The sequence below is a fragment of the Lycorma delicatula genome, chromosome 1 (assembly GCF_047948215.1).
Source record: "Lycorma delicatula isolate Av1 chromosome 1, ASM4794821v1, whole genome shotgun sequence".
Classification (NCBI taxonomy): Eukaryota; Metazoa; Arthropoda; class Insecta; order Hemiptera; family Fulgoridae; genus Lycorma; species Lycorma delicatula.
The window spans coordinates 231,733,280-231,759,698 of record NC_134455.1 but is presented as its reverse complement, the minus strand read 5'-3'; the positions used below and the strand labels follow the sequence as shown (position 1 = coordinate 231,759,698).

The window sequence follows — 26,419 nt, the reverse complement described above, 5'->3', positions numbered from 1 at the left end:
AGTTTTACACAATTTTAATGAAGTTTCACTTGTTCTTTAAACATGAACCGATTGGTCAATGTACAGATAAGAATTATGTTCATGTCTTCTTTATCTGAATCGGCAATAACACAATCTAGCTTTCTGGAAAGTAACACTTCCACTTAGGACTAAGGTGAATGAGAAACTTGGTTAAGGTATTTTCTCGAAGCCAAAAAATCAAAGTTGTTTGAAATATGTATTAAGTTGATTTATCAAATAAAGGCGTTTAAAAATATAAAATTTTGTAAAGAGATCAATGAAAATATTTTTTTATAATAAATGAAATAATTAAATTAAAAAAATAAGGATATAAAAATATCTAATTGAATATTCTTTTAAACATATTTCGTGGTTTTTATTGAAAAATAATAAAAATTACACAACGTGTTTCAAATAATACAAAATTAAATTGATTTTATAGAATTAAAAACATTTTTCATTTTTATTAATAAAGTCAGATACGTCTACATCGCATTAATGACTAATCTAATAATAATATTTAATACATGCAGAAACATATTTGGAATCTATAAAATTTTACTTTTGAAACATCAAGTTTTATATTGAACGACGCATAAAGGTTCGTTTATATTATCTTTAGGCACATTAAAAACATTTAGCCTTGCTAAAAACTCGATAAAGTTTATGGGACACAAATTTGGCATTAACGATTAAATCAAATATTGAAAATATTCAACAATTTCAATCAAACCTTTTAAAAATGATCATGAGTATGCCGTTGTTTGTTACAAACAAATATTAAATAGAAAATTACATTTAAAATCTATAAAGCATGCTACATTTGATATATTTGCTATTCCAGAATGACTTAGCAAAACGTATCAGAAAACCATCCAATATTTTAGCGCTCACTCAACAATGTTTTGTAATTACATAAAGGTGAGGAGAAGCTTATGTAAAAGGGAATAAAATTTAAATTCCGCTTAGATACATAAATAACTCATATTTCACTTAATTAAATTTATATTATGCTCAAGCATTCAAGCAATGTTGTTTTTCTAATTTTAATTTTATCAAACATAAATATTGCTCAATTCATTGCTTTCAGCGTTTATGGTTATTCAAATATAATTTATTTTTCATTCGTTTATTTAATTTCAGGAATGAAAAAAATATTATTTGGAGTATGGCTGATGGTAGTTGTTTTCCTCATAATTAATTTATAATTAATATAATTATTTTCTCATAATTTATTTCTTCATACTTACAAAAACCATATGATCTTCTTTCACTACCTTCATGCTCTAATTATTTTATTTATTCTTTCCACACTAATTGATATAATTAACAGACAGTATAATCAATGCGTTTATTTTTTAATAAAAGATTTATTTATTTCTATTAATATATTTACATTTTGTTATAATCTGAAGTTTTCATATCATCAGTTTTGAGCATATGTAGATAGCAGCCAATATTATTTTTACATTACGTTTATTTTAATGTAATCTAATGTGAGACGCTCTGCTTAGAGTAACAAACTGTAGCTCTTTATTATTATAAAAAGATTAATATGGATATTTTCACACTTTCAAAACTATATACCAACTAATGCCTGCAAAATATTTTAACATATGTTAAATATTAATATAGATAATATTTTAGAAATCAATTTGAATGTCAAAACCGAGAACACAGAAACTTCTGATGTATTTTAATTAGATAATCTTTTATCAGCTTTTTTATTGTTTAGATACTAATAACATTGTTTTAACTTCATGGTAATTTTATTTCTGTCTTTTCTTGAATAGTACTAATCCCAACAAGAAGCAAAAATTTATTGCTTTTTATTAATGAAATTATTTAAATTACACTGGTGATGGTAGTTTGAGAAATACAGAACATCATTAATTTCAACTCTCAATTTATCTATGTCAGCAACGTAACACGTCTGAGCCTACCACAATTAATAAACCGTCAGATATTAATAATATTTTACATTAAATGTTTAGATTAATTTATTTAATTTACAACTTGTAATTTAGTTGTTCAATTTATTAACAAAATAAAATTATTCGAAAATGTTTAATAATACAAATAAATAAAAACAGTAATTCATTCTTATTTTAATTTAATTACTACTATCGATCTAATTAAATTTTCTTGTAATACGGATAAAAATTTTCGTATAGTTCTATTCAATCTCATAACCGATGTTAAACTGAAAGTCTAAATTAACGGGACTGTGAAGGGTTACAGCAAGGGACAGTGAAATAACTTTCGGGTTTATGAGGCCACTATACCGCTCCCTTTCTACTGTTATTTACCTCGTTCCTACACATCCTTCCGTTGGTGTATGTCGTAATACATTTTATGACCAACACAGTTCCATATAGAGTAAACATTTCAGAAGTTATGATAGAATAACCACAGTAGTAGTAAATTTTACTTCTTCATGTCTCAGGTGTATGCGACAGAACCTCTGCTTCCAGCGATTGAACTTTTATACAAAAGTTTATAAATAACCATTACAGTTTATAAATATATTACCATTGAGATCCTGCAATGATGGTTCGTCTCCTCCAAAGTCATTTGGTAAAAGATTCTTCGGAATTTCTCGTTGTAGATCATCAATTCTTCTGTGTAATACCATCTAAAATAAAATCAGGAAAACATGCACATTTACTGAGATACAAAAATATTTATCTAAAAAAAATAGTAAATAAGATTACACGTTTGGACTGTATTATAGTAGGGAAAATGCTAATACATAAATTATTACGATTAAGACTACTTATAATTATAGTTTAGTTAACTATGTAATTAATGGTTTTATATTTCGTAAACGTTTATATTTTTCCAATTTCAATTTTTCTTTCCGGTACAAATCAAAATATGTACACACTACATTCGTCATCCCAAACAATATCGACGTAACTATAATCTTCTAAGAGGATGTAGTTTTTCCATGAATATATGTTTAGAGAATCTTTAGTTTTCACTGATATTTATGTTTATAACATGCAGATTATTTTTCCTATGATCTTCATCTACCTCTTAGTCTATTTATATTTTTTAACTCGAATAAATATGAAATATTGACAAGTTCTTATTAAATGGCACCATTCATTTCGTTACTTACTCTTCTTACTGAAAAAAATTATTAAAAATTTAAGACATCGGGCACATACCTTGTGATCTAAAATTTTATTGAAATATGGAAGAAGATTTTTTACACATAAAAATTAATTTAATAAAATAAATATAATTTATATTCATTCAATATCTAGAATCGGTTAAAATTTTAGCCGACTACAGTTTTTACAAAAATCTAATATTTTGGGAAAACAGGAATTCTAATCTCTTTCATTGGAGGTTAGTTATAAATGGCTTGTTACGCCAGATGTGTTTTGAATCGTTACTGTGTGGGAATATTAGTAACTTCAGTCGGTGCATGGAACATGATATATTCATTTCGCATCGCGCATTCACATATGCTACCGTTCCATCCTAATATATGTTTACAGTAGATGTGTCTATTTTCCTATATACATATTGTTGTGTTTACTGAGTGAAGTTTGTTTTTCTTTACAATGAGATCTGAATAAAATGTTACCAATTACAAAATTGGAAACAGTATAAAAATACTTAACCGGGACAACTTTGTTTTATTAGAATTCTGCTTATTACTGTCTAGATATTTTTATATATTCTTATTCAGTGGCACAGAAATACTGGGAAGCCATTAAAGCAACTTAGCTCAACCCCGTCCTGAAGATATTTAAGGTTTTTTTTTTATATCTGATATATTTTGCATAAGTTAAAATATTATTAAAAATTTCCAATATCACAAACTAAGAAAATGTTGGTTATACTTTACATGAAAAAGTACGACGTTTCAAATTATTTATAAATTTTAAAATATCTCTTATTTTATTATAATAAAAACTATAATATTTCACAAGCACTACAAATAAATAAATTTTTTGTAGCTTCCCTAAATTTTTCATTTAGCTAAACGTTATGAAAGTTTGCTTTTTTAGTTATATAAATCTCAGTGGAATGGTACGAAAAGATTTAAGAAAACGTATTTATTCATACTTTCTTAAAAGCAGAGAAATATAATTACGTCAAAGTAAACATTTCCTTTTACTTAATTCATATCATTAGTGTAAAATTAGGTACTTGGCTTTATCTTTGGTTACAAAGAATCAATATCACGTAATTTACCGAAAACTTCGAGAAATTTGGCTCAATTTGCAATTCTATTTCATTTAGTTTATAGGTAAAATATGTAGCAGAAACATTTAAACACAAAACTAGGAATAAATTTGCTCTAACATCTCAAGAAGGCAGGTTGTCACGCAGATATTGTCAGAGTTAAATTCAAATTAGGTTTACACTGGATCATTTTTATGGTTCAGCCTGCAATATGCTAGGAGTCAGTTTGATTTTTGCGTTTAGATTGAGATTAGCTTTCAATCCAAGAACATCGATCTTTAGAAACCATAAGAAAGAGAAAATTTAATTTGTAATTTTAAATAATATTTTGAAAAATTTTACGATTTCTACAAAGTGTAATTTTGTCTAAATGCTTAAGAACAAAATGTAGTAATCGTTCTCTTAATACTTATTTCATGAACTTGTTACTTTTGTTCAACGGTTGAGGATAAGGAAAAAAATTTTCAGCTTCAAGAACTAAAACACATGACTGACTAATTAAACCTAAATCAAAGGAAAATTTGATGACCATTAAATTCATAAAAAATAAAATTTTTAATATGTTCAAGTTTTCGAATCATTAAGTATGTTGTTAAAATAACTTTCTCTCATTAAAACATACGTTTTAATGGTTGTTTATCGATAAACAACTTAGTTATAGTAAAATTCAAGCGAAAATAATTACTAATTCTTGTAAATGTATATGGCTTGTTTGAAAAATATATCTAAAAAATTCGAAACGTTACCAAAACTTTCAGGTAAGAAGGTAAAATGCAGATCAGATACTGACATTTGACAAAATTAATGTTACTTTTAAACATTTTTTTTTTATTCCGTTCTAAGCATCATCATCCTGTATAGTTTTATAATTAATGTCATTAGTATCCTATTTAATCATGACTAGGTAAAATTACGGTGAAATATTTAAATATTTAAACGTGTACTTTTCCACTTTTTTTTACTAAAAATTGGGATGTTGAAAACGTATTTTGTGATTAAAGTTTAGTATATGATTTACTTTTATTTAAACTAAAATTTGTGATTTAGTTTTAAAATTGAGTTTATTATTATTTTTTAAAATTTATTTTGAATTCATTTAGCCTCCTGTATTATATAAAAGCATTTATGTTATAATAAATGCTACCCTAAAACTGTTAAAAATGAACTAAAAGGAAGAAAGCTACGTCTTTTATCTTCAATTTAAAGAAGATTTCCAATTACTTGCCAGAAACTGGCCTGAGTGTATTTGCGTTTGGTAGTAGAATATACGTGTACCCCGTTAATTTATGACCGAAAACAAATAGATACAATGCTTTAGCTTAAAGATGTTTTCCGATTTCTGTTAGTTATTTATTGAATTGATACTATGTGATATAATCAGCTTACAGTAATTTTTAGTCAGTATTGCGCTTTCTCAATGTAGTTCACAGTACGTTTAATAATTTATGAACTGATGTTGTGTTGCATAGCTCCACTACCATCTAAAGGATTGAATCTAAAGTTTGTAAAGTGGATCTTGTTACAGCATGTCTAAAGTGTATGTTATTTGAAGATACGTTAGCTATATTGGATGAAATTGATGTATTCAACATGTCTTCTCTTAGGGAGTATATATCCTACCTGGCATCTTCCTAGATTGGTTTAGTTCGAATAATTTAAGAAGGAAAACGAATTTATTTTAGGTTTAAAATACAGAACTTAGCAGCAGTATTAAATTTAGTGCATTTGTGCCTCAAAGGGTAGAAAGGTGAAACAGAAATTTCCCTCAACAACTTCCCCAGTTTATGGTGAAATTAAAATAAAAAATTATTTTAGCTTTTTTTCTATCGCATTCTTTTACTGAGTTATCTCTCTTCGTTAGTTCTCCGTGTAGAACGGTGAGACAATCTCATACCACACTCTTCCAAGAAAAGTATGTAATTCGTTACCCAAATTTTAAACCAAGGTCAGATAGTAGAGAATTTAATAATACAAATTCAAATGTACCAATGAATTTTCAAACTCAGTTTAAAAACAAATTTCTAAAACGTTTTACTAATGTACGTAAGGTGTTTTAAGTCATTTAAATATATATTTATTTATATAATAATAAATTTTATAATTTATTTATATTATTCATATTCAATAATAATTTAATTTTGTTTAATTATTACTCGTTTAATTGTTATTTAGCTGTTACAGTCCCCCTAAAATGGTTTTTAAACTACTATTTTAAGATTAAATTAGTGATTTCAAAACGAAATTATTTAATTAAAATGGATATAGAATAAAACTATACCTTTCAGCAAGGGAAGAACGTTACAGTTTTTCAGGTCCGTCATTAGAACTACTGTACGAACACCTGAAGTAACTCAACGTAAACTTTGCAGATAGAACACTTCATTTTTTCAGTACGTGGATGGCAAGCCCTTCCTTAAGATTGAATGATAAAATATCTAATAATGTAAAATCTAATCATGTAATATGTATTTAGTAAATTAAATGCACTAATATTTAAAAATGCACTATGATTTTTTTTTGACCGCCAAATGTAATAGATGTTTAAAAACACATTCTCTATGGAAACTACGAAACACAGTATGGGCTACTTAACATTATGATAGTTTTTTACGACATTTACTAGCTATGAAATTCTACATCTCATAACAAAATAAAATAAATATAAAAATAATATGCGTTAATACAAAAATTAAAATTGATGGTACGAACAAGAACGAAGGAAGTAAAATTTGATCTCAAAGTGGAAATTATGATAGGAATAAATTATGAGAAGGAATTTCGTAATTAGCAGGATACACTAGGACTGTTTCGTTAATGTGCTTCAATATAATCTGAGAAATAATAAGTATTGAATAAGAGAGTGGAATTTATGAAAATATTCACAAAGATTTATTCTTCAATAAAATTAATCTAAGCTTGCGTCGTACGTTATAGAACTCTTTAATCTAACTTTATATTGAGCAACAATTAAGTATTTGCCTATTCCAGCCACAATAAATCATCTCTCTTTCTCACTCTGGGTAGTTCTAGTGTCTGCAAACATTAAAAATTATTTTTTTTATGAAATAATTAAATGATTTGAAACTTGTCATTTTTTAAATACAAACTTTTTTCTCCTACGTTTCAAATGTTGATTTAAGTTTTCTTTGTAGGCCACGACTACATTTTCCTACAAGTTATACTCCTCTATCCCTCACCTCCTCGCAGATATTTGTGAAACTCATCCCACTCCTCCAAAGTTAATCCATTATCATTCTTACAAAATAGCTTGTAAAGCAGTAATCTAAATAATCTCCTAATATACTATACCAGTCTTTTATGTTGTACAGTAGGCCTAGAACAGCCGTAATTTCATGAACTTAACTAAATTTTAGTTGAAGCTTTCCTCTTAAAAATAAGTCAAACGGTTCCACAAATTAGTAGGAATTCATGATTATAATGTTCTTAAAAGTTAAAGGGAAAAGACAATCACAAAATAACTAAAGAATCGCAATATTCAAAAAAATTATTGAAAAGACAATCAGTGGCGTAATTTGACGTCCGTACTTTAAAATAGTTGCTATAAAAGATGTTATACTATGTAAAACACAGTCTTCTCGTGACTAAAAAAAAAAACAAAAAATGGGTTAAAATCATCAATCGTAACGATTAAAGAGTCTGTGATCTCTGCTAGTAAATTCTGACTGCAATTGCAACCCAAACATTATTTCTTTCCAGCATAAAAATTATTTTAGTTTTTCCACCCCGCTAATCTCAATGACGCAACTTTCAATTTGTTTTTCATAACATGTTTGTCATTATAACGATTTAAATTTTCATTCATTCTTCAAAAATACTTACAATTTCATCACTAATTTTACATAACATTAAAAAGTATTAATTTGAAATAAAAAAAAACATAATTCAACAAATATTTACTTCAGTATAGTTATTTTAGTTTTAAAACAGGTAAATTTTATTCAATAACATCTTCATGAGAGGAGTATTTCCAAGACAGGATTAATATTTATATAATTATTTCTGATTATTTTCTTTGCTTAATTAATTGTAAACCTTTTCCCTTTCATTCAGTAAAATACACTACCATATTATTAGTAAATAATAGTAGTATTGGTAAAAATAAAAAAAATGAAAAAAACAAAATTCTCTTCCAAATATACTTTTCAATTTCGATAAAAAATACCCTAAGGATATTCAAACAATGGATGTGGTTTTCAGATGCAATTTTGTTTTATAAAAAAAAAAGAAATCGGTAAATATATATTGTTCCTACGTATCTCACTTTATTTTCTTTTTGGTTCTATCATAAGAAAACTATTTTCCTTTGCAAATTTTCATAAAATACATGAGGTATTTCTAAATCTAAACAACTGCAATAAAGGTCAGATTGGTATATTATTCTTTTTTTATTAATGTATCTAAGAGCTAGACTGCATATTTTTCGCTTTGTTTTCATTTTAGTCGATAATTCAGATATTGTTTATTGTTTACACTTTATTTTAACAAAAACTTAAATCGGTGTAGAAAATGCTGTCGGTTTATACATTAGTTATATTTCTAATAGCTTTTCTTTTCATATTTCAATATTCCTTAATTTCTGAAAACTAAGGATTTTATTACACAGCACAATAAACATGCATATTTATTTTTAAATACTATTTTTAGTATTTTATCATCTTTGAACCTTGGTATTTCTTTCGTTAAAAAATTTTTACTTTGAATGTTAGTGCCAGAGCTACAACCAGATATGAAGAATTAATCATCTTAAGAAAAATATACTTCCATTGTTTCTTGAATCGTTTTTATTGTTTTGTAGATCGAGCATCATCATCATAGAACATAATCCTGCTGCTGAAGACATATCACGATTTCTATTTTGAATAGCTAGTCTTTGGTAATTTTAGTTTAAATGTATCCTTGAACGATCAAGAAATTCAATGACCAAGAATCATTTTTAGTACCGGAGTACCACAGCCGTTCGTTTTTTGATACAATGTTCTGATTTAACATTTTTTTATTCTATCCCTCTATTCATCCGCTTTAATTTGACATTGCTATTCAATAACATATACGACTCCCATTCTGTCTGTTTGATCATTAATGTAACATAATTTATATAATATTGCAACTTAAGCCAGGATGAAACAGTGTCTCTTCTAGATAACGTAATATTGCAACTTGTAATCGTCACAAAACGCTGCCTTCAGCTGTTCTGAAGGCAGCGTTTTTGCTGTGAAATGAAGGCTGTTCTTCAGATATTTCACCCTTCATTTTCTTTGTCAGTCTTTCTACCAACAATTTATTATTTTTTCATTTAATTTTTCACTTATGTGCTGCGCCATGCATAATGAAATAATGCAATTTTGCGTATATTTCAGCCTTTCCATTTTTATAAATGCCATTTACAGGTGACCGATTTACTTTCTCGGCTATAGCTCCTTTGCTACTATATACCTGTTATAAGAATATCCAAAAAAATTACGATGAAAAAGTAAACCGTAAGGTAAGAGCCTCGTAGATACAATTTCTTCCGCTCAAAAGAAAAAAATGTCTGTAATATAAATAAAATTGTTTTTAACAAAACGATACTGATATCATAAAAGGTAAGACACATCTATTATCAAAATCTGTTATTAATTTAGAATTTTCTTTAAAACAACATACATGTTAAACATATTTAATAGACAATAGATATGCAATAATAGATAATAAACAATATTTAAACGTTCCATATAGTAAGCAAATAAAAGAAAAATTTGTTACAAAACTTTTACCGGCCTGATTTCAGTTACACGTAATGGATATCGCATTACAGAAATAATACAATTCTAATGATTATTCTTTATTTAATAAATTAAATCGGGCCGGTAAGAGTTTTGTAACAATTTTTTTTTTTTCTTATTATATGGAACGCTTAAACATTGTTTATTATCTATTGCTATACGTTACATATCTATTGTTATCTATTACATATATTTCACATGTACTTTTTTTAAACAACATTCTAAATTAATAACAGATTTTGATAATAGAATCTAGTATCTTACCTTTTTTGATATCAGTATCGTTTTGTTAAAAACAGTTTTATTTATATTACAGAAACTTTTGTTTTTTGAGCTGAAGAACTGATATCTGCGAGATTCTTACGATACGGTTTACAATTTCATTGTAATTTTTTTTGGATATCACTGCGTTTTGTTAGATTATTCTATTTTTTTTTTAATGAATTTCTGATTGTTATCTTATGGAATTTTTAATAATATTTATTGCCTTAGAACAAACAAATTGAATTTCACGCTCAATTATTTTTGTTGATAGTCATATCATTCACTTCATATCATATTTTTCCTTTTTTAATAAAACTAGTATAGTATAATGACCTTTACGAATCTAAAATACGTTATGTAACATTGCACGCATTGTTTTTATATAAAAAAATTAATAAAAATTGAGTGTTACACTTTGTAAGTGTAACACTCAATTTGTATAATTAAATTCGATTTTAACAATCGAATTTATTTTTTATTTATTTATTCCTTTTTTAATAAAATTATTATAATCTCTTAAAATAATACTTTTTACGATGACAGCTTCCTAGTAATTATCGACTCTAGGAGTGCACTTGAGAGCTTGAGCTGCAGACGTTCTGAATTCATCATCCAGATTATTCATGATATCCTTTCAAGGATAAATAATACTGTGGTATTGGAATGGGTCCTGGCCATTGTGGCATCCTCAGGAACGAACGGGCCGATGAGGCTGTCAAGAGAGCTGCAATAAATGGCATCCGAGTACAATCGAAATGTGAGAGAGACTTCATGAGATCTGTCTTGTGAAATTGCGGGCTCAGTGGAATAGCTTCTGGCTGCTGAGTCCTCCCACGGTATTATATAACATCCGGGAGAATGTGCTCGAGAAACTTCTTTCTCCGAGCAACAGAAGAGACTAAGTCATCTTAACTTGCTAAGGATTGGACACACCAGGCTTACCCACACTTATCTATTTGGCTCTCCTCAGAAGATCTGTGAGGCTTGCGAAGCCTAATGGTCCGTGCACCACCTGTTCTTTGATTGCCCAATCTTTGGAACCATCGGACAAAACTTAGACCTGGGTTCAGATATGAAATTTTTATTAACCAGAAAGAAATTATAAAACGTCTGTTGCGGTTTCTCTCCTACAGTGGAATGTAGAATAAGATTTAGTCATTTTTGTCTGATTTATGAATTTTAGTTTGTTTTTGTTGTTGTTACTTGTCTATGTTTATTCTTTATTAATCCTGTTTCTGTATTGTTTTTTGTTGTTTTATGTAACACTTCATGATAGTGTTACTCTAGTCATTAATGACTGTAATTGTTGATGTAAATAAAAGCATTAAAAAAAAAATACTTTTATTTTTTTTAAAGTAGTGATAGGAATTAAAACAATTGTTTCATCTTCAGTACTTTCATTTACATAAGAGCATTTACTATTATAACAACTATAGTATATATTTTTTTAATTTTATTATTTCAAGTACATTATCAAATTTTTCACACTACCTAGTACTATCAAGTACTGCTATCTAGATTCGTAAATATGAATAAGATGACATATTCGAGTCGCGCGGTTCATCAGATGGAAAAAGAAAACGTTGCCTAAAAAAATTTAAGGTATTGTTTGAAAGTATTCTTTGTTACTAATCTAACAACTGAAATATAACGTTTTCACGCTAATTTTTTCCCCCATTTTCATTTCACTGTTAATTTAGGTCGTCTTTAGAACTGAAAACGTAGTTCTTTGACTTCGTCCTTTCTTACCGACAAAGTACTAACGAACTTCGTGATAAAAGAGACATATAGCTATTAATATCTGTAGCCTGTAACCCTTTAGAGCTATAGCTTGTAGCTGTAAAGAGAAAGTATGTACAGTAGAGCGGAACAAAATTCTGATATTGGAAGGATATTCAACATTATTTCTAAACAGTTTTCACCTCATGTCGAAAACTCATTGAGTTAAAGTTGAAATTTGGCTATATGTGTATATATCCCAGTTTTCGAGCCCATCAAATTATTAAACAAAAGCATTAGATATAAAACAGGTGATTTTCAGGAAAAATTCGTACTACTGTGTAACTTGGCATAAAAACATAACCGATGGAAAATAATGTTTCAACACGAATCTGGTTTTGGAAGGGTGGAAAGGAGAGAATATTAAAGAATGACCGCTGAAAATCTCGTATAGCTCCACCGCCGAAATCACGTCATAGAAAAATTTCAGCAGTAAAGGTTTTAGGTTATCATATAACCTATAACCTATAAATTGAGGAATTCTATATAACGATTCCATGATTAGGTCACATGCAATACGCAAAAAAATGCAAAAGATCGCGAAAAAGTGGACCTGATATTTGAGACTACTGAGTCTCAAACTCGGTTTTTTTTATTTATTTCTGTCATAACACTTAAAAAAAACCTTCAAAAAAATAATGACTTTAATACATTTAATTTTTTAAATATTTTGTATTTCGTGAAATACAACGTAACAAAATTTTCAACCATTTGTAACGATATTTTCATTTTACATTGCTTCCAGTGTCGACACATTCTTTAAAATCATCCTTTTTTAATATAAATAAATATTAAACTATTAGAAACTTTGGATTACATCGTACAAAACAAACAGTATGTGCAATACATGCTGCAATTCGAATATAATATTCATTATTGGAAATTTTGAGGCTTTACAAACAATAATACACTTTCAAACATACATATTAATCCATGTAAATGTTAACAGTACATGAATCAACACAACTATATTTTGCAGCCGATATATAACGCCGTGATTGCAAATATTATGAATGCTTACGCAAGAATGAAGAAATTTTATTTCATGAAGAAAATTTCGTAATTTACATGTTTTTACATCATATATGCCTTTTCTTATTTATCTCAACGCGCTACCTCACTTAAAAAAATAATCATCAATTTTCAATGATTAGAACCAGATATTAGAATCACCACAACTAATTGAAGCTCCGCGGTCACTTATTTGCGAGTACGCGAGAGCACTTGCAAGCAGACGACGCCGTGCTACGCTATTAGTGCGAACTCGATCGTGTGGTCGGTTCACTGGTTTGTCGTAGCTGTTTCTTCGATTATTTTGCACAAAACAGTTTAATAGGCATACCAAATTAAACATTCATTAATCAACCCCTCAAAATTGTAGCTCTTAATGTTAATTAGTTTCAAAGATATGAGTTTTTCAATAAAAAAACCACGTTATTGTAAATATCTCGGGAACTACTAGATTGATTAAGTTGATGTCCCGAGTGACAGTTGATCAACTGTCACTCGGGAGATTTTTTCAATTTTCTTCCCTTTCCCCATTCCGAAACCTTATTCATGTAACTTGTTTTAAAAAAACATTAGTTTTCATCGGTTACATTATCATGCCAAAGATACGAATTTATAGGGTACAATTTAACTTAACTTACACATAAAAATAACTTACCCTCTCTTGTAACTTCTTTGACATAAATTGTTTAAAAAGTGCAACTCCGGTTTCAACTATTGAACATGGATTAACAATATGAATTCTGTTCACCCGCTGAGGCAACCCTTTCTGAAAAATAAGCAGTAGTTTACATGTAAAATCAAGTTTAAAATGTAAAATTTATTTATTTTTTTATTAGACAGTTACAACAATTAATGTTTAGAGTGATTGACTGATTGAATTTAAGATTCCTTAAGATTAATGAATGATGTAAAATTTCAATATTTAGTTATGTATTAATTCTAGATAACAAAAATTTGAAGTTGTAATTACATAACATTATCCGAGCTTCTTTCTTAATGTAATGATACGTAAATGAAGATCTTTATTAACTTACTCTTATAAGAATAGAAATCATTACGTATAAATTAAATTTAATTAAAATCTGTTGATGAAATTTTTAACTTTTGACATAATTGTAAATTAAAAGGTTTTTGTCGAACTGGTTTTAATTTGGGAAGTTTACTGACTGAAATAACTATAAACTGTTTTAAATTTTTATTGTAATTATTAATTCCAAGCTTAATACAATCGCATCTCTGTTGAATGTACAATCTCTGCTCCTATTTAACGCGTGTAAAAAATTTGATTTAGCAATAATAAAATGCACATTAAAATAAAATTTATAATAACAACTGATAAAACTTTGTCAGCAATGAAGAATTTATGAAATTATATTTTGCTGTTAGTTTAAAGAAAATAAAAATTACCAGAAGTCGTATAACTTCCTACTTAATGTAACTTACATAAACAGAATCAGGACTGTTATAAAAACCACACCTCATGTATAGTCTGCAATAATTAAAACACATCTGAAACACTATTACTATCAAAGCTATTTTATAAATCTACTCGTACACAATGTTGAAGAATAAAACCATAACATACTAGTGATCTAAACAACTTTTCGACTTATTGGCGTAAATCCGAAATCCGAAATCCTTATCTACGAAGAGAGCACGACAATTTTTGCTTAAAAGTTAAAATTGTTTGATTTAATTAATATTGTATAGCAAGGGTAAAAGAAGGCTGTAGAACTTACACCAACATTTTGTTTAAGTAGTGGTAAAACTTAAAAAAAGCTTTCTTAAAAAACTTAAAAAAAGTACATTTAGTTTTCTTGCAAGATTTAACGAGCATCCTTACAAATTCTGTTAAAATTCATTTCGTTATTTGAAATGTATGTCTGATTGCAAATACAAACTTCTAGTTTCTTAATTTTTGCGTGACCAGGTTATCACATTATATCTTGACTTCTGTTGGTAAATAACACAACCAAATTTCAAGTCCTATGCAATTTTATTCATCAGCGAGTTGTTAACAAGAGTTATTTTCTTAATGCAAGAAGTTATAATACTGTGACTGTGATTTTGAATAACACAATAATTTTGGATTGTCTAATTTAGATTAGCATGTAATTTTTTATAATTTTTTTTTTTTAATTTTTCTGCTATGACAATTTTACCAAAATTATCTGAATTAGTAACGTCCCATGAATCAAATATATGCTTTCAAATAAGTCTAAATATTAATGCACTACAATCATTAACCTAAATTTTTTTCTCCTGTACGTGTGCCTTATTTCTTTTAGTATTATATTTGTTAATCTATGGCTCTATTTAAAAAGCAGTATGCTAATTTTTCCTTCCTCCTGTTTCATTATTAATATCGTTGAACGTGGCCGCTTTCATTTACTTTGTATGGAGAATAACCTTGTGCAAGAGAAGTAAATATGTTAAATAATTTTTATTTGAAAAAATGGATCTGTTTAAAATGAAAGTAGAGCTGAGTGGTTCAGTGTTAAAACACTGTTTACAAAGTGCTGTTGGCGACCAAGAGTGTTTCCACGAGTAAAAAGGAAAAAAAATAACAGGCCGATTCTGCCCTCTTGCTTAATCAACTGAGAAAATTTTATGTAAATGCATGCATATTTAAAACGAGTAAGCGAGTGAATACGTTTAGGGTTTACATGTGAACATAAGATTCTCTTTGTTTGGTACTGTTTATTATAAACAAGATTCCAGTTTTAAGTCTGAACACTGCTGACGGAAGTAAATTTATGTATTCTATTCTATTCTATTTTCGGTTCTTCTGGAGCCCAGAAAATATATTTTCATAATGGCATTCGTCTCTAATAATATATTTTATCTTTTAGTAATGCATCTGGACTACAACTCTTGTAAGAGCACACACACGCACACACAAACATTTTTTTCCAGATAAAAAGATTTTATTTGCAGTGTATGAGTATAAAACGTCTACTCAACCATTACTGTATACTAGAAACTGATAACAAGTCAAGAATATTTTTTTTCACAGTTTCGTAGTATTGCATTATATTTCAGATACGTACCTACAATCTTTATACTACTTTTTTTTTCCTGTTTAGCCGCCGGTAACTACCGTTTAGATAATACTTCAGAGGATGAATGAGGATGTTATGTATGAGTGTGAATGACGTGTAGTCTTGTACATTCTCAGTTCGACTATACCTGAGATGTGTGGTTAATTGAAACCCAACTATCAAAGAACACCGGTATCCACGATCTAGTATTCAAGTCCGTGTAAAAATAGCTGGCTTTACTAGGGCTTGAACGCTGGAACTCTCGACTTCCAAATCAGCTGATTTGGGAAGACGCGTTCACCACTAGACCAACCCGGTGGGTTTATACTACTTAGATGCATTAATCTTCTTTTACAATAAACTGTATATTTCGTTAAATTTGTTCCTTTATTCTTTTTTTTCTTTTCTCTGATATTGTATACCTTCAGTTTATATTTTTCATTCCATAACTAGGATAAACTGTTTTTCTTTTAGAGTGAATGTGGTCAGAATTGGTACTTATTTGCGTAATATTTTGGGATTTCTCACTCATGCAAATCCCTGTTTCTTATATTGGTTTACTGTACTTAATCTTAGCATTCACCAAACACCAAAAATATTACTGTAAGTATAATCGTTACAAATTTTTATAATTAGGACATGATAATTTTTATGCTTGATTTTATAAAATATTTTTACCAGTTACTATTACTTTAATAATAATAGTTTAATATAATAATAGCAAAAATACAGCGATACAAAAACTAATTTATTTATCGCACTACTGTGTAAACTACTTTTAAAACTATTTGATATATTTCATCTATTAAAGGTTTATTTATTATTTCATTATTAAAATATACACCATCAATTATATTTAAAAAACCACTAATGAAACATTAAGATTTTCACTAAATTAAAATAGAGATCTTTGCTAAAAAAAAAATCCCTAAATAAAGATGGTAATAAATACTACCTTTTTCTCCATAACTGTAAAACTAATTTAATATATTGATTTTAAAACTATAACTAGTACTGCTATCCCGAAAAACTATTGTATTACAACATCCTATATCTAAATTAGTGTCAGTTGTAAATAAATAATATTGTTGAATATGTTCAGAGTGTGACGATAGCTATCATTTTCAATAAATATCTATTTTTTTTCGAAGTTTTAAGTTGTGGAATTTTCATTCGGTATATGTATCCACTATTGTAATGTAAGAAGTAATAGTTTATTATGTTTTTTTTCTGATATTAAGTCAGCTTTATATGAGATAAAGCTGACTTAATATTCACCATTAAACTTAATTTAACATTATAAAATATCCTCACTGACATTAAAATGACGAAAAACAGTGCTTTAGGAGTTAATTTATTACTGTATTAACAAGTTTTATTTATTTATAAAATGAACCGTATCAGTTAAATTAATTTAGGTAAAGATTGTTTTCAGCTGCTAAAGTTTAAACATTCACACAATGAATTATGAAATTACGCTTAGATTTCTTACGAGTTAAAACAATTAAGTAGAATTTTCCGAGCTTTGTAACAGCAAATTGAATTCAATTATTAAATTTAAAAGGAATCATAATTAAAATATATGATAGCAACAACCGCAAAACTCGGACCTAAGTTAATACACATCTCATGGTCTTCAATTTTCTTAGTTTAATGTTTTTCTTTTCTAATGAAATAAAACTGATTTTCTGTGAAAATAAAATTGATCTCTGTACTGCTTTATAATTTTGAAATCAGGAGCTTGTCATTATGTGTTGTTCAAGGGACAAAAAATATACCTTGTGCAGAAGATTTTTGCCCAGACCCGTAGAAATTTATAAATCTTTTTAACATACATTTCCCTTTCCAACGTATATTAATAAAGTGTATCTTTATAGTAATAACACGTTTATATTAAGAAAAGGTTCCTTTTAATATACACGCTAAATGTAAAAATGGACATGTTTATTAAAACGGAACACATTTGTAAACAAAAATAAAAAGAGATTATTAAGGAAGCTACAAATAACACTTACTTTTTCCGTTAATCACATAATTTTTGTATTTCCCTGTTGCTTATTAACGTTGAAGGGATTTTCTTAAAAAAGTCTTTAAAAGACTCGTGATCTATTTTATTAAAGGACTTCAAAAAATTCCTTTTTTAAGGGGATCGTATAAATTTCTTTTAACTTTTCACGTATATCTGTGTCTGATATATTAAATAATTCAGTTTTGTATTATTGTCATAAATTAATAATTTTAAAATTGGTGCAATAAAAAACACTTAAATCTCTTCTTTTTCTACTTGATTTTCTTTCCATTTATGTTGAATCTCTGGGTAGGTGAGTCTTTTTTTATTAGATGTAAACATCAGTAAAAAAGTAAAAAATTTATTTCAGTACAACATGGAAAGAAAACCAGCATTCTGAGATAAGTAACAATTCTGTTGTTCAGTTGCTTTTTTCTTTTTTACTTCCTCGTACGAAGTAAAGGAAGTATTGTGATCGCAAAATAATTCACTTTTCAGATTTCAACGGAAGTATCCATTTTAACCATACCTGAATCCATTTTGACTAGTTTCGGCGTGACGTCTGTACGTACGTATGTATCTCCCATAATTCAAAAACGATTAATCGTAGGAAGATAAAATTTTGGATTTAGGACTGCTGTAAGATCTTGTTGTGAACTTACCCTTTTGATTACAATCGACTGAACCAAAAGTTTAAAAAAAAGCCCAAAACCTCAAAATACCTGGATTTTGGATTTTTTCTTAACTGCCGTAGTAGGCCCTCATTGAGAGCTTTTCAACGATATATCGTAACTGGTACTTGTTTTCATTGGTTCTAGAGTTATAACCAAATAAAATTTTAATTTATGAAATATTTGGATCTTAGGGGAAGGCACATCGGTTCAAATCAAACTTCATCTCCCTTTTTTTAATTTAAATATATTGATTTATTATTAATATTTAATCTCTAACTTAAAAAAAAAAAAATGACGATAAATAATACTTCAATAACAATAAAAAAAAATTTGAAAAACTATCAGAAGTTATTAATGGAATAAAATTTTATGTACTTTTCATTTAAAAAAAAAATGTGTATACGAATATAATTTAATAAGCGTACAAGGAAGTCATGTGGTGTCCACATCAGATTTTTTATGGGCATACTTTAGCTGAATTTAACACAAAAAACATAGTTGAACATGATTTTTTATTTTTTATCTTGAAATGCAATTTAAATCGCTAATACGATTCTTATTTTTATATGGATATAAAAAAGCTATGTTTTTATTTATTGCATATATTGAAAATTAATTTTTATTAATGTCTTCCTAGGCACAGCAGTACTGCAATCAATCACAAAAAATTCTTTGGTGGCAATATTAGATAGTGGGGGAGCCTGTCTAAGTTAAGAAATATCTATTTTTTTTAATTTTTCAAAACTTTTCTTTGGTTTATTTAAACTTTTAACATTATTCTGTTTTAAATAACAACCTCTTAGTAATAATATTATTATAAAATTTCATCGTAATTCAAATCCTCTCCTCACCAACGGAAAAGAAATATTAGGTAACTTTTTATTGGTTGTACGTTTTTTAGAGGAATTTTTTTAGTTTCTTCATTTAACGTAGTAAACGTATAAAAATAAATAGTTTTCTTGGAAGCTGGTTCTGAAAGTGAGGGAGTAGAAAAAATTAAAAAAATCACCGATTTTTCTAAATTTTTAAAACCTTTCTTCTTTAAACATTTAATAATGATACTTTTAAAATACTCCCCACAGCAAAAAATAAATTTTAGGTCCTTTTTTCCACGTACACATATTTTATCCCATTACGTAGGAATAAATATCCAGTGCCAATATTACAACCTTGTTGTCAGCTTTTTTTATAATATGTATAAATTTTTTCAGAGATTTCTAGTTTTAAAATTAATTTTTAGTTTTCATATATAAACGGACTTAAAAATAATTTAGATGAGATTATCTAACTCTTTAGTCTAATGTATTACCTTTAGGTAAAGTTTGAAAGTTTTATATAGGGAACTTTGATTAAACAAGAAGTTGAAGCCGAAGTTCAGTTTGGTCTTTAATTATTAGAGAAACAACGATGTATATTTTGAGCTATTATAATTTAAGATACATCAGATTATACTCACAATCTTTTCAACATAAAAATAATATAAATTAAATTCTTAGTTTCATTATATTTCATTTTTTTCAGAATTTCATTTATGTATCTTTTTATTGTTTTGTATAATGATTGATCACTTAATTTTTGTAAAGAAAAGTACGTTCTAACAAAATTCTTTGACTTTATATAAATAATTAAAAAAAAATAATAAAACAGAATTTTAAAATATTCGAATAAAAGAGTAAATTACCTTCCAATTTTCAAACAATTTTATAATTAAAGAAACGTATCTCTCAAAGTATAATAAAACAATCCATCATAATAGTGTCATGATAATCGTTTATTTTATCGATTACTTAGACAAGCGATAAAATGTTGGTATTTTCAACACTAAAGTTTAATCACAGAATCATTTCAAATGCATACATGGAAAATGTGTTTCTACAGTTTTCTTTCTAGTAGAAAATTACATTTTTGGTTAATCATATTTTTTGTCTTCTATCTTGCGTTTCGTCAGTAATTTAAGGATCGTATTAAAAATGTTTATGCATTTACTCATTGCATTTTTATTGTTTTAATCTAACATAAGTTTTTATACTAAGAATTTATAAATTAAGTAGAATAGTTAGCATTTTCTATAATTAATTTTACGTAAACTATTTTATTCATGTTTATTTATTAAATGGATAATCCGAATATGTTCTGTTGTGAATATGGTAAACGGTAAAATATTAATAAACCATCTATCTCTTGAAGCATCGTTTCTTCAAAAATATGACTAACACGCAATGCAATATACGAATTACATATAACAGTATATTCTAATATACTATAAAAGAATATGTAAGTATATTATTACAAGAATTAGAGCATAAAGATTATTTAATACAATTATCATTAAAATTATATACACAAGAAGCAGTATATTATAGACAATGATCAAGAAAATTTATGTTCTTTAAAAATTATTTTTCAGTTAATTGTGTTAAATAACAAATAGTCCAGTTTTCAAATTAAAATATGGATCAAAATCTACGTAAAATTTCCTTGCTTGGTTAATTTTTTTGCATATAGACCATATTTTTTGAATAAATTTATAATAAAAAATGCTTTCATTACTAATAAAAGGAGGGAATGTTTTCAGAAAGACCGCTTTTTGGAGGGCTAACGTTTATACCTGAAAAAGACAAACATTTAGAAAATAATTTCGTTATAGAATAAAAGTAAAAACGATTTAATTTATCATAATTCCATCTCTGACTGACCATTTAATTTAGTTACCTTTAGCAACTTTCCGTACAACTTCTTTAAAATAAAATTATTATTCTGTAAACATTTATATTTTGTGTAAGAATAATGATTAAATACTTATAATACGGTATAGAATTAAAATTGAAGATTTTAACAATATCTGAAATAATTTACTGAATGGTGAGTGTATTAAAGAATAAGAATAAAATTTGATTTTTTACTTACCATTCCAATATCGAAAAGCCGTTTCAAAAGTGTAGGATTATATTTAGTTATGTGACCGAAACAGCATTTTTTTGTATCAATGATGACCTCGAGACCAGAATAGTCAATTCCTTCTTGTAACAGTACCTCTAATATCATATTAAGTCGTTGGTAATAAAATACTGGATCAAACTCTTCAGCATTATCCTGAAGGTGAGAAAATATTACTACCCTACGACCACTTGGCATCAGCTTAGGTAAAAATACAACAGCCCTGAAAGATAAAGATTTATAGTTCATTCTTTCGTATCACTTGAAACAAATATATAAATTAATATATTAAAATGTCACTCGGTAGATAAAAGAGTATGAGCTGTTATAAAATAACAGCTCATGAGCTCTTATAGCCTAACCCTTTTGAAAGATTCTATCATTTAATCTTAAATTTGTTGAACATGGTTCCGCTGGTACATTTTAATAAAGCAATTAAAAGTAATTAGTAAGTGATATATCCACCTCACCAGCAAATAAGTGTTAAGCCCTCGAGATTTTTCGTTTTTTTCAAACCTTCATCAGGAGTTAAAATATTATAATAAAGTTAAAAGTTAATATATGTAAACAGTCATGACTGTTTACTCGTGTTTTATTTAAATATTAATGTGTTTCATAGTGAATTCGTAAGAACTTGGACTACTTACAGGTATACATGTCATTGTATTAAAAAATTACAAATAGACAAGTTTTAAGACATCTTATTTGTGCAAGTTTTAAATTCCTCTACTTCAACCAGAAGAATATTTTAAATATGTCAACCAGTCCACCGGGCTGGTCTAGTGGTTAACTTGTCGCAAATCAGTTGTTTAACAACTGATTTTCAAAATCGAATGTTCTGAAATTCAAATCCTAGTAGATACTTCCTTTCATACGGATTTGAATAGTAGATACTGATGTACTTTGATGGTTGGGGTTGAATTAACAACACGTTTCAGAAATGTTCAGTCTGGGACAGTGCAAGATTACATCTCATTTAAATATCATCCTTATCTCAATGGATCATTTGGCTGTTGCTTATTGTTCGCTATTTGAAAAAACTGCTACGCATACGTTAGGAAAATAAATGAAATATACCGATAATATTTGTTGAAATATGAAATTTTTACCCGTTTCAAATTTCAAGTCGTTTATCATGTACATTAAAAATGTTAGGTCTTTTCGAAAAATTCATATTTCGGTATACAGCTAAATATAGTATCACAATAGTATTTTGAAACTAGCCAACAGTTTTATAGCTTACATTCAAGAACGTAATTATGTTAAATTTTTAAATGCTGATTGAAAAGAAAAAGAGAAATTAATGAGAAAATAAATGTGTAAAAAAAAAATGTCAGCTGTGTCTGAAATGCCGTTAATAACATAATCGCTCTCATTCACAAGTTATAATTCTTTTCCGATGACAAATTAATTACTGATTACTTTTAAAACCACGGATTTACCATTCGTTTAACGATGATATAATTTAATACATTATTACTATTGTATTTTCTGTAAAACCATTTTACTACTATAAAATTATTGTTTGCATTTGTGGGCAGAACTGGATATATCAATTTTTAAAATAATCTACCGTTGCCAAAATAATCAACAAAATATTCAAAAACTTAAATCTTCATTTTGTTTTTAATATAATATCTCAGAAAGGAAATTAGAAAAGGTCTTTTCCTATTAATAATAATACGATATTTTTACAAGATTATCTCTGTTAAAACTCAGGTATTTTCTTAGTTTAGATAAATTTTAGTTAAAAAATTTATTCTATATACTTAAAGTAACTTCATCATGATAGAATGTAGTTCAGAATTGCTTCGATAATATTTTTTTATTAGTGGTAAAGCTACTGGTGGGTGAGTTTCTCGAATCGGCCAGGTCGAAGGTTAGGAATCAAGTTTTAGAAATACTCAAAAAATGCTTCTGTTCGATATATAAGGCGGGTTCAGTACAGTTTTGTTTGTGTTAAGAGCAGATTCAAAACGTCTGTTATGTCTGTCTTGTTGAGAATAATGTATAGGCAGAACCTAACGTAATAACACCAAAGAAACACCATGCCTTCTGCAAAAATCTGCAGTTCAAATTAGAAAGCCATGACTCCCACTGCTGATTTACAAATCTTCTTTCAAGGCTGTAGAAATAATTTTTTAATTCACCTTCGCTTCTTTTTGATGAGTGAAAAATATGCAGCTGATATTTGAAGACATCATAATGACTAATTTGTTCCAGTAAATTGGATTTCCACTCCGTAGTTTGACTGCTTTGTTTTCAAGGGTTGGTAGCTGATCACCCGTTGGATTCTTAATAAGTAAACAAGTTCTTAATGTGTAAATGTATTTTTTAAATTTAAAGGATTGGTATTTAATTGCTTTTATTTGTTTTACATGTGACTTATTCAGCCAAAATTTGTTTTTTTTAAGACTCATAAATTAAATGTATACATAATTTTTTTTACGAAATACTGATTAATTTCTTTTATCACAGTTTTGGTATTAACTTTTATAATTTTAATGTTCTGGCTCTATTTATTTCACAGTATTACTTTATCTCTTTTTCATAGCAGGATTCTTTTATATATCTAAAAAAACTAAAAAACAATTACCGGAAGTAATATTTTAAAATAATTATTTTCAGTATTCAGTCAGGAAGAGAATTAAACACGCAATACAATATTTCTTTCTTTGTGAAACAAGTAGTAAGCGAATTGTAAATTAATAAATTCTGTGACTAAAAACATTTTTTTCTTACAAAAAAGGAATAATTATTATTATCTCATAATGTTAATAATCTTCAAATTAGGATCTTTTTATTACTCGTCAAAATTTAGAAAGCGTAAACGCATAGGATTTCTAGTAGTTCTACGTGGGATATCTGAATTAATGGTGTCACATTTAATAGTGCAGTGAAGGGGATAGTGTACAGCGACAAGACGACTGAAGTAGTAAGAGACAGTCGCTTTTATGCACTAGTGTTTTTAATTTTGTGTTCTTACTTTCTATGTTTCACAAACAAGCTTTTTTCAATGCTTATTTTTCGTTTCATAGTATTACAAACATTATTTTTCAATATTCATCACGAAAAGATTTTTCTACAATATATCTTATCATTCTTGCTTATCTTTGCAATGACTCAGCCAAAATTTAACTGCAGATTACAAGGTAGAGTGGCTTATCAAAGTCAAAGCAAATAATAATTATTTTCAACAAAGTAATTATTTTTCAAAGAAGAAGAAGAAAATATGTTAAAAACTGAACAATAAAAATTAGTGCGATTAAATAAACCCTGCAAAATATTGAAGGATTACTGTTGCAACGAATTAAGATTATTACTGTAGCAGTCTAAACTTAAATCGATTAAATTTATATGGGCGAAAATGAGGTTGCGGTATGGGGTTTTCAGGTCGCAGAAAAGATTGTCACATCGGAAAATTATAATAAAAGAAATTTCCGAGAAAACACTTTTCTGAACTACCGGCTGAATATTGAAAGCAGTGTTTTAAAATAGCAGTATACAGTAGTAGCAACAGTAGTAATAGGATGTATAGCAGTAATAGCAGTTATAGCAAGTTTTACAACAGCTAACAATGGTACAAAAGCATTGACCATAGCGCCAATAAGCATAAATAAATCTCATTCAGTAGATAGTGGCGATCCAGATGACACGAGCACAGATGGTATAGGTGGTATAGAACTGCTTAAACAAAAATTATATTTCTTTCTCCTACGTTTCTCGTGATTTTTTGTTAAAATAAAAATATCAAATTTTAAAGCCCTAACAATAATAAATAAAATGCAAAAAGATTAACCAAATAAAGATATTGCAATAATTATATATAAAAAACAGAAGTATTCATATAAATAAAATAAAGGCTAATAATAGAAGGGCATCTTCGACGTTCAACACTACTCGCATATGAGTGCAAGTAGCGTATGTATTAATTTTCCTTGTGCCTCTCCACCGGTTCACCAATCCATCTACCCAACCCAATCACCTTGGGTGTTAACTGTGGTTTCTAAATTTTAAGGAATAATAAATATATGATTACAAGTCATTTCTGCTCTATGGATTATATAATAATGTATGTATGTATAATAATTTAATCTCCATTGAGATCGTATTAATTTATGTTTTAATATGATTTGAGAAAACTAAAACATTAAAAAAAGTTAATAAAAAACTATAATTAAAATTTAGATTCAATTTATCTGAAGAAATCAGTAGTTACTTATATTACCATGGTGAATTTTATTATTAATTTTATTCCTAACTACCATTTCATTTTCTACGCGTGAACGAGTTCGTGTATTACCTGCGCCTAATCCCACTTATCAATGGTATACGATGATATGAAATGAATAGAAACACCAAAAATCTAGTTTTGACCAAATTCCAGAAGATGAATATCTAAACATTTACCGGCTACAAAAACCAAATAAAGATATTTTCAATTTAAACTTAAGGAGATAAACTGAAAGCTTTCCATCATAAATCGTACAACTACAACTATTTCTGTAAGAATGAATTCTCGCATTTATCAATGTTGGCGAATGCTTTTAAACTAATGTTTCATTTCTCCAAACCTAAAATGCATTTGTAGATATGTGCTTTCCTAAAACTACCATATTAAGAATCTTGGCTGGTGTCATCAATATAAAACATAATTTAAAAGTATGTCGTACAGTTTATAATCTTTACGGATTACAAACAAAAAATATATCTTAATAT

The 26,419-nt window shown here is 27.6% G+C and overlaps 2 protein-coding genes across 2 annotated transcripts in view; one reads left to right on the top strand and one right to left on the bottom strand.

Moving 5' to 3' along the window:
- Positions 1-26,419, top strand: part of nAChRalpha1 (nicotinic acetylcholine receptor alpha1) — a 671,059-nt gene that overhangs the window by 376,027 nt on the left and 268,613 nt on the right. The gene's annotated exons all lie outside the window — the stretch shown is intronic.
- Positions 1-26,419, bottom strand: part of LOC142329532 (retinol-binding protein pinta-like) — a 210,776-nt gene that overhangs the window by 1,531 nt on the left and 182,826 nt on the right. Inside the window, exons 4-6 of the mRNA XM_075374207.1 lie at positions 21,671-21,923; positions 13,696-13,806; positions 2,533-2,635 (exon numbers count right to left, since the gene is read on the bottom strand). Of these exons, the coding sequence (XP_075230322.1) occupies positions 2,533-2,635; positions 13,696-13,806; positions 21,671-21,923 (467 nt within the window). The remainder of the gene's footprint in view (positions 1-2,532; positions 2,636-13,695; positions 13,807-21,670; positions 21,924-26,419) is intronic.